Source organism: Carassius gibelio, chromosome B1 (assembly GCF_023724105.1).
Source record: "Carassius gibelio isolate Cgi1373 ecotype wild population from Czech Republic chromosome B1, carGib1.2-hapl.c, whole genome shotgun sequence".
Classification (NCBI taxonomy): Eukaryota; Metazoa; Chordata; class Actinopteri; order Cypriniformes; family Cyprinidae; genus Carassius; species Carassius gibelio.
In genome coordinates, this window is record NC_068396.1 from 1,676,073 (window position 1) to 1,692,391 (window position 16,319).

At 41.9% G+C, this 16,319-nt stretch overlaps 2 protein-coding genes across 2 annotated transcripts; one reads left to right on the forward strand and one right to left on the reverse strand.

Moving 5' to 3' along the window:
- The first annotated feature begins 1,413 nt into the window (after positions 1 to 1,413).
- LOC127948507 (serine protease 23-like) lies at positions 1,414 to 5,709 on the forward strand. The gene is made up of 3 exons (XM_052544985.1): positions 1,414 to 1,627; positions 2,774 to 3,432; positions 4,272 to 5,709. The coding sequence occupies exons 2-3, from the start codon at positions 2,782 to 2,784 to the stop codon at positions 4,716 to 4,718; spliced, it is 1,098 nt and encodes a 365-aa protein (XP_052400945.1). The 5' UTR covers positions 1,414 to 1,627; positions 2,774 to 2,781; the 3' UTR covers positions 4,719 to 5,709.
- On the reverse strand, positions 5,710 to 16,239 carry tmem39a (transmembrane protein 39A). The gene is made up of 9 exons (XM_052544975.1): positions 16,018 to 16,239; positions 15,170 to 15,326; positions 13,814 to 14,033; positions 12,873 to 12,956; positions 12,356 to 12,510; positions 10,166 to 10,484; positions 8,540 to 8,727; positions 7,523 to 7,643; positions 5,710 to 6,542 (listed from the first exon to the last, which is right to left on the reverse strand). The coding sequence occupies exons 2-9, from the start codon at positions 15,280 to 15,282 to the stop codon at positions 6,306 to 6,308; spliced, it is 1,437 nt and encodes a 478-aa protein (XP_052400935.1). The 5' UTR covers positions 15,283 to 15,326; positions 16,018 to 16,239; the 3' UTR covers positions 5,710 to 6,305.
- Positions 16,240 to 16,319: the final 80 nt, after the last annotated feature.

The window sequence follows — 16,319 nt, forward strand, 5'->3', positions numbered from 1 at the left end:
CACAATCACAATCACACTATCTTTCTGTCAGTGAGAATCAGTGGAGTTGCCAGATGTTGGCACAGATTCTTCTGAACAGAGGAGAAAATCTGCTTTAAAGCTTTAAATAAACAGCGGAAATGCTTTGCAAAAGGTATAATTCATGGAAATTGAACTTTTTCTCATAAATGAATCTCTCTTGTGTTATTTCAAACCTGCATGGCTTGCTTTGCATCGGTAGAACATAAAAATAAACTTTTTCTCTCAAAGGTTTCTTTATGGTCACAGCAAAATGTGGTTAGTGTCCCTAATTAAAGCTTATAAACTCCAAGCCGAGACGATTAGCATGAAAAGATGCCAGATGTTGTTCTGCAGTGACCCTGCGATCCATACGGATTCCAGAAGCGTCACAGAATGTTGTGGACGGGACTGAGCAGACATGAAGTCTTGAGAGAGACAGACGGCTCTTTCATCGGACGACACACTCGGCCCCCGCTGCGCTGAGGTTAATGTCAGCGTCCTCCAGCAGTGGAGCGTGTGATCACACACACAGTCTGGAGTGTGCCATCATCAACAGAAGGGTCCTATATTATTGCACATCTAGCTCTGTGATTGCAGTCCACTTATCATCTGGAAATAAGAGTAATTATTTTGCATGATTTTATTCTGTTACTTATGGTTCACTCAACGCACTAGACTTGGAAGGTCAAGCCGGGAGCAATGCATTATGGGATACAGTCTCCCACACATTGTGCAGGCAGATGGAAACAACAAAACAAGAACAATTTTGGTAACTTTATTTTGAGGGTCCCTTTTGAGCAATCTTGACAAAAAGTAACTTTGCCCCTACATGTCACCTAACTCTCATTGGAGTATCAGTATATTGTCTGCTATCTGCAAACTCTTTATTCTGCTGGTCTCCCAACACATATACACCTTCGCAAGTATGTCATTGTCAACTTATTCTGACACTCTAATGAGAGTTTGTTAGTAGACATGTAAGAGCAATGTTACAGTCAACAGAGTGTGATAAAGAGAACATCAAAATAAAGTGAAACCACACTTTTTACACGTGACATTGTTATAACATAAAGAATATAGCAACCATATTAGGTAAATGATCTATTAATCCCTAACTGTGTGGACATCCAGTGGAAATAAAGCATCGATTTATTAAACAGCCACAGAGAGGGCTATTCTCGCTCATTCCAGAAGAATCCGATGCATATTTCTATGTAAATAAAAATAACGTTTTTTTCCACAGGTTTATGTGGATTGACATTTAACGCACGTCATTTGCATATAAGCATATTCTTTAGAATCGAAGTAAGAAATGAAACATTATTACTGCAAACCCTTTATAGGCGAGATATTCTAACAGAGCACAACACAAACACAGAGATAAGACGCTTTTATCACAGGTCACGTGACGAGATGAATCGCAGCGCGAGCGCCCACGCATGCACGCGCGCGCGCGCACGGAGAACCGATCAGAGCGACACTGGCGATGAGATGAAGCGAGCTCAGATGAGAAGAGGAAGCTGTGTTCTTCTGGAGCCACTGCTCGTCTGGATCCATGTGCTGAAACACTGATCTGCTCTCAGCTTTACTGGAGGTTAGCATCGGACACACCTGCGCGCGCACACAGGTGAGAACCACCTCGGCTTTCTCTGGACTGAAGTCTCACGCGCTGAACTCATTATTTACTGTAGAGCTCAACATCTGCAAACTCATAATGAACAAGGGTTTATTCATATGAAACTCATAATGAACAAGGATTTATTAATATCTGAGAGCTTAAACTGTTCTGATTCGTTACAGAATGAAATCACATCTGTTTAGTAACCATGGTAATTTCACTTCTGCACTGTTTGTGAAGTCAGTAAACTCTGTTTTCACTGCTGTCATGGAAGCGAGTGTTTTCTCACAGTCATCCTTCAGAAATATTTCCATGCATTGTGTCCCTGGTGAATTAGGAAAAATCCCGAATCCCTGACCTCTGTAACTCACTAGTGGAAGCAGATTAATAATGTTTAAAAAGTCACATACCAGTTTTGGACTCTGACCTTTGGCACAGAATATTTCATTTAGCAGCTGTTGAGTTCTGTAACAGAGATCTGAAGCGGATTAACTGCAGAAATCCATGTACACATAGAAACATCTATTAAATGTGCTGAGGTGACGATCTGTTCGTTTGGTCCCGACGGAGTCTGGTTTCTCCAAAGGGTTTCTGTCTCAGATGGAGTTTGGTTCCTCTGGTTAGTTGGGGGCACTTAATATCCAGCGATATCCTCGACTTGATTGCACAGATACTATTTAAACTGAACTGAGCTGGATGATGATAATCACTGAATTCAATGATAAACTGACTTTAACTGAAAATTGAGTGTCGTCCTTGTGCATTATTGACAATATTTACCTGTTTAATTCTGTAAAGCTGCTTTGACACACTCTGTATCGATAAAGGCACTTTGTAAATAAAGGTGACTTGACTGTGTGAAAAGTGCGACGCGACCTGTCCGGTGATGCAATACAATACAATATTTATGTGTAAAGTACATTTAAAAACAACAGTTGACCAAAGTGCTGTACAGAAGAAAAAAGATTAAAACAAGAATATCAAATTTAAAACAACAAAACAATGATTTCGGGGTATAGAAAGCTAGAGAGAACAGATATGTCTGTAGAGCAGACTTAAAGCAGAAATACAGGGGGCTAATCTGAAGAGGAGCACTGTTCCTGAGTCAGTTTTAAGCAGTCTGCCAAACATTAAGAGGCTTCTGACTCTGTCCAGGTTTTCTGATGGCTCTGCTCGTGCTGCTGCTGCTGGGCTCGGTGTCAGGCTCGGCCCCGGGGCCCCAGTGGCCCCTTCAGCGTGTGCCTGTGGTTTGGCCCCAGCGGACAGAGGAGCGTCCAGCGCCTCACTTCCTGCGGCCCGCTCAGCTGGAGCTCAACACTTCCTGTGGCCCCGAGTGCCACAAACAGGCCCCTGCTCCCAGCTACTGGGCCCTGCGTCAGTTCCTGTCCTACGAAACGCTGCACTCCAGCGGCCAGCTGACCGAGACCGCGGTGGGCATCTATGGGTTTGATGCCGAGGCCTTCTACAGCCCCCCCGCCGGCCGCTCCAGACGCAGACGCCAGATCTTCGGTCCAGACAGCCGCTTCAGTATCGTCGGCCAGGACTTCCTCATGAACTACCCCTTCTCCACCGCGGTCAAGCTGTCCACCGGATGCTCGGGGACGCTGGTGGGGGACCGGCACGTCCTCACGGCAGCACACTGCATTCACGACGGAAAGAACTACGTCAAAGGAGCCCAGAGGCTGAGAGTGGGCTTCCTGAAGCCACGGCAGAGAGAGATGTCCGGCAGAAACAGCTCTGGAGCAGGGAAGATGAAGTTCCAGTGGATCCGAGTCAAGCGCACACACGTGCCCAAGGGCTGGATCACCAACACTGTAATGATTAGTTCATCATTTATACTTTCTTTTATTGTATTATTTTTTTAGTACTTTTGTATTTTGTTTTTATTAGGGCTGTCAGTCGACATATATTAATTAATCGCAAATTACATTACGTAAAAACTTCCAGCAGGTGGCGATGAATGTCTTTATGAGTCATTCATTCATTCGATTTGTTCAAATGGCTGATTCATTCAGGAATGAAGTAAACGGCTCACTTTATGAATGAAGCTTTGAATCATAGTGTGATTTCGCTCATCATATGACATAAATATGAGACAAAAACTCATACAGGAGCATTTTGTCCCTAATATCTTGAATTTTAGAGCATAACTGCATTTATGAAGCTGTTGCCCTGCATCACATTTGTTAAGATGATGCACATCTGGGGGCGGGGCCAGTGTGTTATCTGCTAAATATTCTAATCATGTTATTTTTGCATAACTAATTAATTAGGTTAACATGTTAAACTGACAGCCCTAGTTTTTTATTTGCTGTTTGTACCCCTTTAGGTTTTAGAAAAGTTCATTATAGACGGTTCCAACCGCAACAAGAGTTTCTTAACTTCCGGAAAACTTTCCTTTAAAGTTATCAAAATGATGTTCTTAGCAATGCATAATACTAATCAAAAATAAGTTTTGATATATGTACTGTAGGAAATTTTCAAATAGACTAATGGAAAAGTTATTTTTGGCATAATTTTTTTATTTTTTATTTATTTTATAATTTATACCCATACAATGTACTGTTGTCTATTGCTAGAAATATACCTTGGACTGCTTTTGTGCTGCAGGTATTATAATAAATGTATAATAATGTGTTTTATTATGATCAAGGGCTCAGCCAATGACATCGGCATGGATTACGACTACGCCCTGCTGGAGCTGAAGAAGGCGCACAAGCGGAGGCACATGAAGCTGGGCATCAGCCCCGCGGTCAAGCAGCTGCCCGGGAGGAGAGTGCAGTTCTCTGGGTTTGATAACGACCGGGCGGGTCAGCTGGTGTACCGCTTCTGTGAGGCCGGGGACGAGACCTACGACCTCCTGTACCAGCGCTGCGACGCTCAGCCGGGGGCCAGTGGCTCCGGGGTCTATGCTCGCATGTGGAACCGCAGACGCCGGCGCTGGGAGCGTAAGGTCATCGGGATCTTCTCCGGACACCAGTGGGTGGACCTCAGCGGCACGCCTCACGAGTTCAACGTGGCGGTGCGCATCACTCCGCTCAAGTTCGCCCAGATCTGCTACTGGATCAAGGGAAACTACGTGGACTGCAGAGAAGGCTGACCGCAGCGGAGCGCTTTGCTTTCTGTCCCTTAGCACATAAGATACTCTATTATTTCATGCAGGAAAGTTGCACAGACCAAAATATGCTTCAATAACTAATAAACCACTTAATTCTTAGTTTTTTTAACACTTGTTTAGCCTCGTGCAAAAGAATGGAGTCAAACCAGTGCCATACATACTTGCAAAAGAACTGATTTGATTTGGGAAAAACCACACAAAACCAGCACTTTTTTGCTTAGCAAAATGTATTTTATTTTTTGCAATACTTCAATCCTGCTCAAGTATATGTGGCATTGACTTAACTCCATACAAAAGTATAAAGTAAGGTTCTCTACTGACAGCCGTTCTATAATAGCACATATCATTATAATATAGTGGAAGGGTCAGGAGTGCTCAGGACAGTCGTCGGTGAAGGACTGGAGACAGAAAGGCACGGACATCAGCTTGTTCTGTTCGTAGGACTGCTGCGGTCTCGATTTTCTCTAATGTACTGAAGTGTGAGGTGCTTGCTTCTCTGGAAATTGAGAACTACTGTATGAGATACTGCTTTTACAGGCGTGTGCTTCCCTCTGGTGGTCAGAGACTGTTCTGCAGAGGTCTACACACAAACACACTGTAAATCAAACACATGAGTGGATATCAGCTCCCGATCAGCACTTTGACATTTATTCATTCAATGGCACTAATCATTTGGAGAATTTTAATGCCCTTTGTTATGCACAACACATTAAAAGCTTTGGCAAAAAAATAAAAGCACCAGTCATGAATGAGAATAACTGCTGGAACTGCTCAGATTAGACATTCATGTGTGTGATCCACAACTGATTGTTTTTGTAAAGGCACAACGCTTGTTCAGCTCATATTTCACCCAAACATCGAGAGAAAATGGAGCTTATTTTTAAGGCACTTTGAAATGAAGCATCTCTCAAATTCTCATGACTGTAATATGAAAAACAAATATAGCATCTTTATATAAAGAATATCTAACTGGTTTGATTTTCTTGGTTTTATTTTCCTCTTGGGGTGAAATACAACCCAGACATTTCCTGGCCGTTATCATGATGATGATCATCCACCAACTGATCTGAGAAAAACAGGTCATCAATTTGTGTCATCAATACTCTGAAACAAGCGTTTCTGAACAATACTGCAAGCCTGACAGTCCACAGGCTCCGCCCACAGCACACTAGCCCCGCCCACAGCCCCTGGGGTTTGGCACAGAAAAGGAAAGGAGGATGCTGATGACTCAAGCTTTAAAATAGATACTGTCTGTGCTGTTTTTCTACAAAGTTTGACGTGAACAGATAATACTCGTTAAACACCGCTTCAGTGGAAATGTTCGAACAGCACTGAGTGAACCGGATCGTCCAGTCCTTCATCATGATTGGTCGACTTTACCTCTTCCAGTTGTTTTTCTCTCAATCTTTGGCTGAATTTGGACGTCACGTGAGACGCGGGCTACAAAAGTATACAACGATGCGTCGTAAACATAACATCGTGTAAAAGTATACAAAATAAAATATTTTCTTAAATAGATAGAAAGGTAGCATGAAGCAGATGGAGTGAGAAGCATCACAAGTCCGTGCCTCACTGAGGCTTGAGGTTGAGGCCGGCGGCGAGCGGGTGCGAGTAGGCCTTCCCCAGCACCAGACGGTCCCGAAGCAGCTTGAACAGCACGTAATAGTTACAGAAGAGGATGAGACCCAGCGAGAGCGTGTGGTTCCAGCGCTCGGAGCGCAGCAGAGAGTACAGCTGATACAGCACCACGCTCGACTCGATCCCGATCAACAGGTTCAGGATCCGCAGAGGCTTGTGGAACAGGAACTGCTCGAGAGAAACACCACATCAGCTCAGAAGATCACAGCCAGAGCAACACAGAGTGCAGAAAACACTTCAAGCGATCTATCACCACGCACTCGTTTTATACTTAATATACAGAAAGTTATTCTTTTGTACTTCTTAAAGGGTTAGTTCAGCCAAAGATGAAGATTGTGTCATTAATTACTGACCCTCGAGTCATGAGACATTAAACAGCACTTAATCAGCTGCATCAGGCTTCTGCAAACTACTGTGACCTATAAACTCATAACTCTCTCACCATCCGTCAACATAAGATTACTGTAACTGTATAGCACCAAAGACAGATTTATATTTTTATTACCCTTTATTTTATCAGGTGATGTCCCACTGAGATATTCAAACCTCTTTTACTATTTTACTTTTATTCATGGTAGAATATGAGCAGATTATATGAACAGATTGGTCTGTGGCTGTCAGAGCAACAAACAAGAAATCAATATAAAGTGATTTAAATCAAAGATAATATACAGTGTTTTTGCTCTATTTCATGAAAAGGGTTCTAAACTAAGGCATGTTTTGTTCCTGAATGAATCCGTTATTTTGAACACTGAAACAGTCAATAGTAATTTTAGTCTCATTTTTAAAAGTATCATTGTTTTTTTCTATCATACCATATTTTTGTGTTCTAAATTTTATATTTAAAACAATCAATATTATTGATGCAATTTGTAACTGCAAATTAAAGAATGAAAGCCTGTCAGCCGATGTAACTGAAGCATATCCCGTATATTCTGATGCATACATTAATGTCTCCGGGATAAACCTCAGCGCCGTCAAAATAAAAGTCCTGCCTTGACCAAATCAGACAAAAAGAAAAACTGATCCGCCGATGCAGGTATTTGAAAATATCCTTATTTATATCAGTCGACAATTAATTGTGAAGTGAATTATTTGTTTACTATTGCATTGATGTCATCATGGTTAAAAATGAGTCAGATACTCACATAAAACCTGGCATGAGAGACGTCGGAGGGCAAGGCCACGTTATACGGAGCGATGGCTTTATAGAGCGAGCGGCTGTGACGCACCAGGACTCCCTGCGGCCAGACGGTGCTGTCAGACCAGCTGAACACAAGAGAAGAAGAAGAACCGCTCAGAAAGAGTCTGCACACTAACTGGGATCTAGCACATCGAGAGCGGAATCACTAGAGATGTAATGATGTGATCGTGGTCACATGATGATATAAACGATAGGTATTCTAGGAAAAAAGGGTAGTTTAAAAAAAAGTGTGTGTTTTGGGCCATGATGCTGTGGCACATTATCTGTCTAATAAGCTGAAACTGAGAGCAGATTGTGCTCAATTCCTTCATCAAGTCTGTCTGAAAGTGAAGCGCACACTCGGTTCAGACGATCAGCTGCTGATTCTGTGTGTTCTGTCTCAGAACGGATCACTTCACACTGAATTAATGCAGTCAGCTCCGCTATTACACCTTCTTGAGTTCGGTGCGTGTTTGGAAACTCTCCAGACATGAGTTATGCTTTATTTTCAGACAAGATGATTAAAGCCTTTCACTAGACACATTTTAGTTTTTGTAGGTTAGTTTTCACTGAAGCTGGAGTTTAAGCTGATAGAGAGCTACAAATTCAAAAACATCTCTTTCAAGTTTAGAAATTTGGAATGAAGTCTTGTAATTTCCCTTCTGTAGTGTTTTTTTTACAGTTTTTTACAATTTACAGTGCAATTTTTACAATACATGACTACTACTCTTTAATATTCTAGTTTGTTTGGCTTCCTGAAACCCCAGCATGAATGTAATTTAGACTGAGACACTAGATAAAAAGAGGCTTTAGTCTCCTTCAAAGACTAAAAAGGTTGCAGCTCTTAATTTAGAACTGGCAAAGTGTATTAGATGGAATAATTAAACTTGAATTGAACCCCAACTCTTCATGTGTCTTTTCGTGTGACCCTAACCATGGGATGTCATCATGAATCCCTCGTGTGTTGCTGAGGGTCACTCACATGTGCTGCGGGGTGTTGCTGTAGGATCCGGGCTCCAGACGCTGCCAGCGACCCAGATGTGATGCAGAGCGATGCAGAAGATCACAGTAACCAGGAGGAAGCAGCTGGCTCATCAGCATCACAAACGCATTGATCCACACCATGATCAGATGCTCGCAGGACCAGCGCATGTCGTAGTACTGTGTGCTCTGGACACAAGAAGAGTTTAACATCCTCATCGTCTCACTAACACAGTGACAGTATATTAAAGACAAGTATACTTAAACATGCACGATTCTACGCACTTTTGCACTTGCATTTATGCTTAGCTTACAATTTGCATAATTAAAGATTTAAATATAGAAAAAATTGGAATAGAAATATGAAATGATGGTGACGGCAAGCCACTGTCAATAAAGCTCTTTTCACACTGCAGTACAGGGTAAAGTGTCCCGGGTCGCTAGATTTTGCACTTTCACACTGTCGGTCATTACCCAGAATATGAGCATTCGTTCACACACGAGCCGTAAAGATCCTGTAAGGACACGTGACGTGTAATGTACGAGTCGAAAACGCCTGACACGCTAACCTTCACTGAAGCTAGCGAACGATCTCCGCTTCACTCAGAAAGTGAGGAACTACCTGATCTCTGCTTCATTACAGTCTGCAGTGTGAAAGAAGCTTGAGCGAGACACCGAGTCATTTATTCAATCGATTCTTTCCCTGAGATGCACAACATGGCTTTGTCTTTAGCAAAATAGAGCAAAAAAGAAATCGAGATCACGATTCTACCATGATTCTGAACTAAACAAAATATTGTTGCTGCAATCTATTTAAAAGTGTTTAATTTGACATTTTAATCTTTAATACACTGATTTTTTATATTAAAATTACAAAAAAGTGGTTTGAATTAATAATTAAATGACTCACACATATACAGTGTTTCTGAACGACTCACATGAACGAATGATTCAATGATAATCATGATTTGTGTGTGTGTCTGAATCGAGATCGTGATCTTTAACGGATTAATCAAGCAGCTTACTCTTCTAAAGCCAAAAAATAACATGTTTGTAGATATTAAGGAAACTTGTTGTGTTCACATACCTGTTTCTCTGAAAAATAACCCTACAGCCAGTAATTCTACTCTGAAAGGTGCATTAGGGTTAGGGTTAGCAGTAATCATTTCAGCCACTAGCGGTCGATATTACAGACTGCTTCTATAAAGAGTTGCACGGACAGAAGTCTGCCACAGATCATGTCGAGTTAGGGTTAGGGTTAGGGGAGTCCTATGAATATCTAGATTTATTGCTTCACAGTGACAGGCCTCACTAAAATATGAACAAGATCAGTATTATAGCAATAAATCGATGCATTGAGAATCATGAAATTATTCCGCATTGATGCTGAGATTTTCAGAATTGACAATTCTCTCTGGAATCAATTCTGAGCTCGTTTTGAACAGTAGGTGGCGCTGCATGCTGTAGAACAGCTGTACTCTGCTTGTTTCCAAATCCTTACACACACTCGAACCTAAAATAATCATTATTAAGATTAGAAAAGGTTGAAGCGAGTCACAAGGGAGTTCAGAAAGCTCTCCGAATCCATCCAGGATTGACTGATCTCTGACGGTCTGGGGACGCTCACCTTGACGAAGCACAGAGGCAGGAAGGCCACGTAATAAGCGCTGAAGAGCGAGTTGAAGAGCACTTCTTTGATGCGGCGGTTGAAGTCGGTCTTGAGCTCCTCGACCTCGCTGCGGATGAGCTCAGGTGAGTGTGGGCAGGTGTGTGTGGGGATGTGTTTAGGGCTGGAGAGCTGATCACGCAGGTTCTCTCGCAGCAGGGTCAGGAAGTCTTTGGGCCGTGACAGAGGAACGTCAGATCCGTCCTGCTCCGAGAAACCACAGTCGGATGGAGCTCGACCCTCCTGATGGATGCAGCAGAGCGGCACGTAAACACCGAACCTGAACCCCACACACACACACACACACACACACACACACACACACAGAACGCAGATTAAACCCAACACACATTACACAGATACATGACACATTAACACAATAAACACTCGCCTACAACAATGCATAGTTTATCCCTGTTCTTAAAACTACCTCGTAGGGACGTAACGATCAACCACGAGCCGGTTGAAAATTTTATTAAAATATGTGACGAGTCAAATCTGTTGAGATGCTAAACAAATCGAGATTCGGTTAAAGGAAGGAGTTTAACTTACTGTCTAGCAAAGTTTAGACGGTATTTATTCCGTTCATCTTGTCGCTGTATGAAGCATATTAAAGTTCATAAGTGCAGCTCTGCTTTGTTTACAGCGGTAACCAAGGAAACATTGTTTACAGCGGTAACCAAGGAAACGCTCTAAGCCCCCCCTGCTGGCCGACAGTGGATCTGCGTCTCGTTCAGCTCGTCTGCTGCTTCTGTTTTATGAAGATAGTTTCTGTATCGTTTCACAAAACTAAAGTCAAACCAATCTGTTTTTAGTTCAAGTTTCAGAATTATACAATTTAATTTCTGTATGCAGCATCTTTGTTTGGATCGTGATTAAAATGCAGTGGTTTCCTCTCATTCTTAATGAAAAGAGCACTGACAGAGCCTTAGTTTGTTTATATGAAGAGATTTATTTTATTTGGTGTTATATGATTTGGGGATTATTTTAAAATATTAAATTAGTTTTGTTATTTACATTATAAATACATTAATTCATTTAGCAGATGCTTTTATCCAAAGTGACTGACAAATGAGGACAATAGAAGCAATGATATGCATATATTATATTAGTAAATTATTATAGTGTTACATTTCAGTTTCACAAAGAAACAAGCAGCATTTCCCAAGCAATAATAAAATTCATAAATTGTCAAATCTCATTTTGCAAAAAGAAAAATCATGAATCAAATCGTGATTTGGGTGAATCATTACATCCCTACTACCTCAGGTATTTTAATAATTACTAACTATATTTATTCCATTGCTAATCGACAGTGCTAGTGTTTATAACAGTAGAGAATATATATTTCTGTGTCATTCTGTGATAATAATCCAGATCAGAACACAAAAGGCAGTTATTTCTAACACTGGACTGATGTTGTGTGATATGAAGATGTTCTAGTGTTCGCTTGGTCTGGACAGACAGGGTTAGAAACGCAGATGTTTGTCGAGTGATGCTCTCTCAAAAGCTGGTTTAAGCGGTGAGGTGTTTCCTCATCTCATCACTCTTCATCCGTTGCTGTGTGTGGACAGAGTTCAGTGTGAGAGAGCACAGAAGCAGACTCTGAGGTCTATGTGCAACCGCTACACCAAACACATCTGGGTTGGGAGGTCACATGATGATTTTCACAGCCATTTATGACTAGTAAATAAGGATTTTTAATTATCATTATTAATGAAAGCAGTTACTAACAAAGATCAGTTTGAACTGACAAACTCTCTCCGACCAGATTCATGTTTCCAGAGTTTAGAGCGTCTGACCAGTTATAATGCATGTTAAGATTCATAAAGAAAACCCTTTCTGACAGACAGCTCGAGCTTTACTTCATTACGATGCTGAACGCCAAAACTTTGAAGACTGGACTGAACACGATTGGAATCAAACTTTATAAGAAATATAGTGAAAATAACGGAGCAAATCAGTTCAGAATGACAGAAATATACAGAGTCCAGCAGCGCGAGACGTTATGATGATTTAGTCTCTTCACAAAAGAGAAACTCAAGCGTCATCCGAACACACAGAGCTGTTTCAGCCTGATGGCATCCCGAGCATGATAATAACTGGGAATTATTGTCTGGAATTGCCCTGTAAGACTGTCTGGAGACTCACGGATATCCCAGGAAGAGCAGGTTGAGCACGGAGTGATTCCTGAAGAGATTGACCAGGGTCCAGCACAGAACCCATCCACACAGCGTCAGCAAGATCAACCGCACCACGATCAGAGACACGTACTGCAGAAGAGACGACGGAGTCGCCAGAGAGGCCTGGAACACACACACACACACACACACACACACACACACACCTTTATTAGGAGGAAACTGAGAAACACTCGTCCTGAGGTACTTTCAGTTCACACTGAGGGATGATCGTTATGTAAATGTCACTGGCATAATGTGACAAACTGACCACAGAGAGCCTCATTCAAACTTCCCCCTACACACACACACACACACACAACCAGCGTTCCCTCTGAGCTGTAAACAGTGTGAAAGATGTCAGTTGGTGTTATAACACTCTAGGAACACTGCTCTACCAATCAGATTCAAGCTAATATCTGCACACACACACGCGCACACACACGCACACAGCTTTACGTGATCATGAGGAAGAGAGTGAGACGCACTTCTGAGATGACGGTCCACACCAGTCTGCGGGCCAGCATCACGCTGATGAAGACGGCCAGGTGACAGTCCATCAGGTGGAAGCTCTTCACACAGAAAAACACCATTTCACAACACGATCACACACGGCTTCAGACACAAAACACTGCTTCCATTGTGTCAGATTAGAAATGGCAGTACATCTTTATATTCTCTCTTCATTTAAACTCGCATGACTCTTTCTTCAGTGGAACGCTAAAGGAGATGTTTAGCATGATGTCCACGCTGCACTGAATCAGTGATCAAGATCCAGTGAAGCACCAGAAAGTTCTTCGTCATTATTCTCTGAAACTCTATTTAGACTAACACAGTAAAATGATGCCAAACGCCACTGAATCTCACCAGTGTCCTGCAGCACAGAAGCAGCATCAGTGTCTCAGACGTATATATGGAGAAATAGAGTCACATTTATACATTTCTCTTATATTCCAAAAATCATTAGGATATTCAGTAAAGACCATGTTCCATGAAGATATTTAAGTTTATACCGTATATATATAAAAACTTCATTTTTGAATAGTAATATGCATTGCTAAGAACTTCATTTGAACAACTTTAAAGATGATTTTCTCAATATTTAGATTTGTTTGCTCCCTCAGATTCCAGATTTTCTAATATTGTCCTCCGAACAAACCAGGCATCACTGGAGAGATGATTATTCAGCTTCAGATGATGCATGAATCTCAATTTCTCTAAACTGACTCTTATGACTGTTCTGTGCTCCAGGATACACGTCACGTGACACTAATGTAATGCAGACTTCATCTCCTCACACAAAGCATCAGAAGAGCTCAGAAACACACACTGTGCTCCGGATCGAGGTCTGCTTCAGAGTAAAGAGAACATCTGCAGACGTCTGTGTTCCACTGAAGAATAATACATCGAGAGAGATCATGTGGAGTACCAGTGATGTGGAGGCTGAGGGGTGGCTGTATGAAGACCACCACACCGTCCTGTAGATGTTGATGTACTGAACGAAGAGCGCCACCAGCAGGTAGAGGAACAGCAGTGCCTCGAACAGCAGGTTACTGTCCAGAGGAAGATCGGGAATACGGGAATGACGGACAGGTTCAGGAGTGATGAGGGCCGTGAGGGGGGGAGACAGACCCACCACCCCGCTGTTCCTGCACACACACACACACACACACACACACACACACACACACACTTTTCATCAGGAAGCAGATTTCATTCTGATATTCAAAGCAGCGATCACACCCGCGAGCGTACACTGAAGAATATATATTTATATCATTAGACAACAATACACTGTATGGATCAAAATTATACATTTCTCTTTTGTGACAAAAAAATCATTAGGATATTAAGTAAAGATCATGTCCATCAAGATATTTTGTAAACTTTATACCGTAAATATATAAAAACTTAATTTTTTGATTAGCAATATGCATTGCTAAGAACTTTAAAGATGATTTTCTTAATATTTCAATTTTTTTTTGCTCTCTCAGATTCTCTAATATATATAATATAATGGCATTCACAATGAAACGTGCACAAAAGCATCACCGGCCGCTTTAAGAGCAAGACAGATGTGAAGAGAGAAGGAGGCTTCAGTCTTCTGCTGATGACACACTCCTCATCCAGAGCCAGGAACAGATATATCTCCTGTTTCCTCGTGTATCAGACTTCATCTACTCACACCAGACACAACAACAGCTCGAACAGAAGCTGCTCCTGATGTGTGTGTGATCAGACCAAACGGTGTTTAGCGTTATTAATATTATAAACATCAACATTATGGATTCCTTTGACAGTATTGATGCATAAGCAGACCGTGACGTTCACATGAAACACGTGTCTGTTTATAAAGCCAATTCTGTTCAAGCTTCATCTAGAGTGATATCATTGACTTGATTGCAAATAAATGCACAGACACTATTTAAACTGAACAGAGATGACATAACTGAATTCAATGATGAACTGCCTTTAACTATCATTCTGCATTATTGACACACTGTTTTCCAAATTAATGTTGTTCAGTTGCTTTGACACAATGTATTTTTGTTTAAAGCACTATATAAATAAAGGTGACTTGACTTGTTCGAGGTTTGCTCGTTAATAAATGCACACATGGATCATTAATATCTACACTGGATGCATTAATGTGTTAATGTGATGAACAATCAGGATAACGGTGATTAAATAATTGTTAATATGGACTGTGTGCATGCATTCCTGTATAAAATGAAAGAGGAGTTTGTTAATACAGAGTGAGTGAGCACTGCTCAGGTGAGCTCACCTGCACCGGAGCCCCGCCCCATTACTGAGGCCGCCGCCCACCAGCGTCTGCAGCGAGGGCAGTGCGGAGCGGCTCAGCTGCTGTCTACTGGGACCCCTGCGGCCCCCGGGCATCTCCGTCTGCGGATCCCTGCGAGCACGGCCTCACGTCTCCGACACTACGGGACAAACACACCGACAGTCCGTACAATATTATTCTCTCAATAATTAGATTTTTTTTTGCACCCTTAGAGTCAATATTTTCTAATATTGTCCACCTAACACACCATACATCAATGGAAAGATCATTTATTTATCTCAGTTTAAAAAACTGACCCTTATGACTGGTTTTGTAATCACATGGCCATAAAGCCATTCAAGGGAATCAATGCACTGACTCTCATCCTAACAGTCGGGTCAGAGGTCAGAGGTCAGAGCTGCTGCTCGTCTGAGACACGAGGGTTTCATCATCTCACACAAACAGCAGTTGAAAGTGTTGCACTAAAAGAGGAACTTCGAGAGTAATGAAGCTGAAGCAGTTTTACTAACACAAGCAGCTGCTGCTGATGGGAATCATCTGATGATGCTCAGAATACTGCGAGATTAGATTAAACCAGCTACTAACTACCTCTACAACCAGACTAACACATCAACTATAGACCAACTAACTTACTAACCTAGCATCACTAACTATCGGCTTAACCACAGACTAACACATAATAACTAACACAAGCAGGAAATAACCAGTCGAATGGGTTTGTCGCTGGTAACTGAGCTAACTCGAACTAAACTAACTAAGCTGTAGGAGTATTAAAGAGCTGCTGTTCATTAGCGCTGAAGGGTTAAAGGAAAGATTAAAGGAACTCTTACCGCAGATCAGTCATGAGCGCAGACATCAGTCAGACAAACCCTGTATCAAGCTCATCTGTGTGTCTCGGTGTCTGGAGAGACTCGTCTCTGCTCGTTATTCACGGGTTTCACCAACAAAACACAAAGTTGCTGAAGTTCCTCGCGCTGCACTCACAGACCGACGTGGCAAACCGACGCTGCGTCACATGACGTCATCAGAGACGCGACGCGAGTGATGCGCACGCGCTTTGTTTGTGTGTGTGCAAAACCAAAACGTTTTGGTCAAGGATGAATTAGTCTTTCTTAAAATACATACTTTTAAG

Bases quoted from the DNA above. Each gene is read 5' to 3' on its own strand.
- tmem39a (XM_052544975.1), bottom strand. From the start codon at position 15,282: ATGCCCGGGGGCCGCAGGGGTCCCAGTAGACAGCAGCTGAGCCGCTCC. The intron at 10,485-12,355 runs GTGAGTCTCCAG...TGTGGGGTTCAG, and splicing joins CTGCTCTTCCTGGGATATCC to GTTCGGTGTTTACGTGCCGC. The intron at 7,644-8,539 runs GTGAGTGACCCT...TCTTGTGTTCAG, and splicing joins AGCAACACCCCGCAGCACAT to CTGGTCTGACAGCACCGTCT.
- LOC127948507 (XM_052544985.1), top strand. From the start codon at position 2,782: ATGGCTCTGCTCGTGCTGCTGCTGCTGGGCTCGGTGTCAGGCTCGGCC. The intron at 3,433-4,271 runs GTAATGATTAGT...ATTATGATCAAG, and splicing joins AGGGCTGGATCACCAACACT to GGCTCAGCCAATGACATCGG.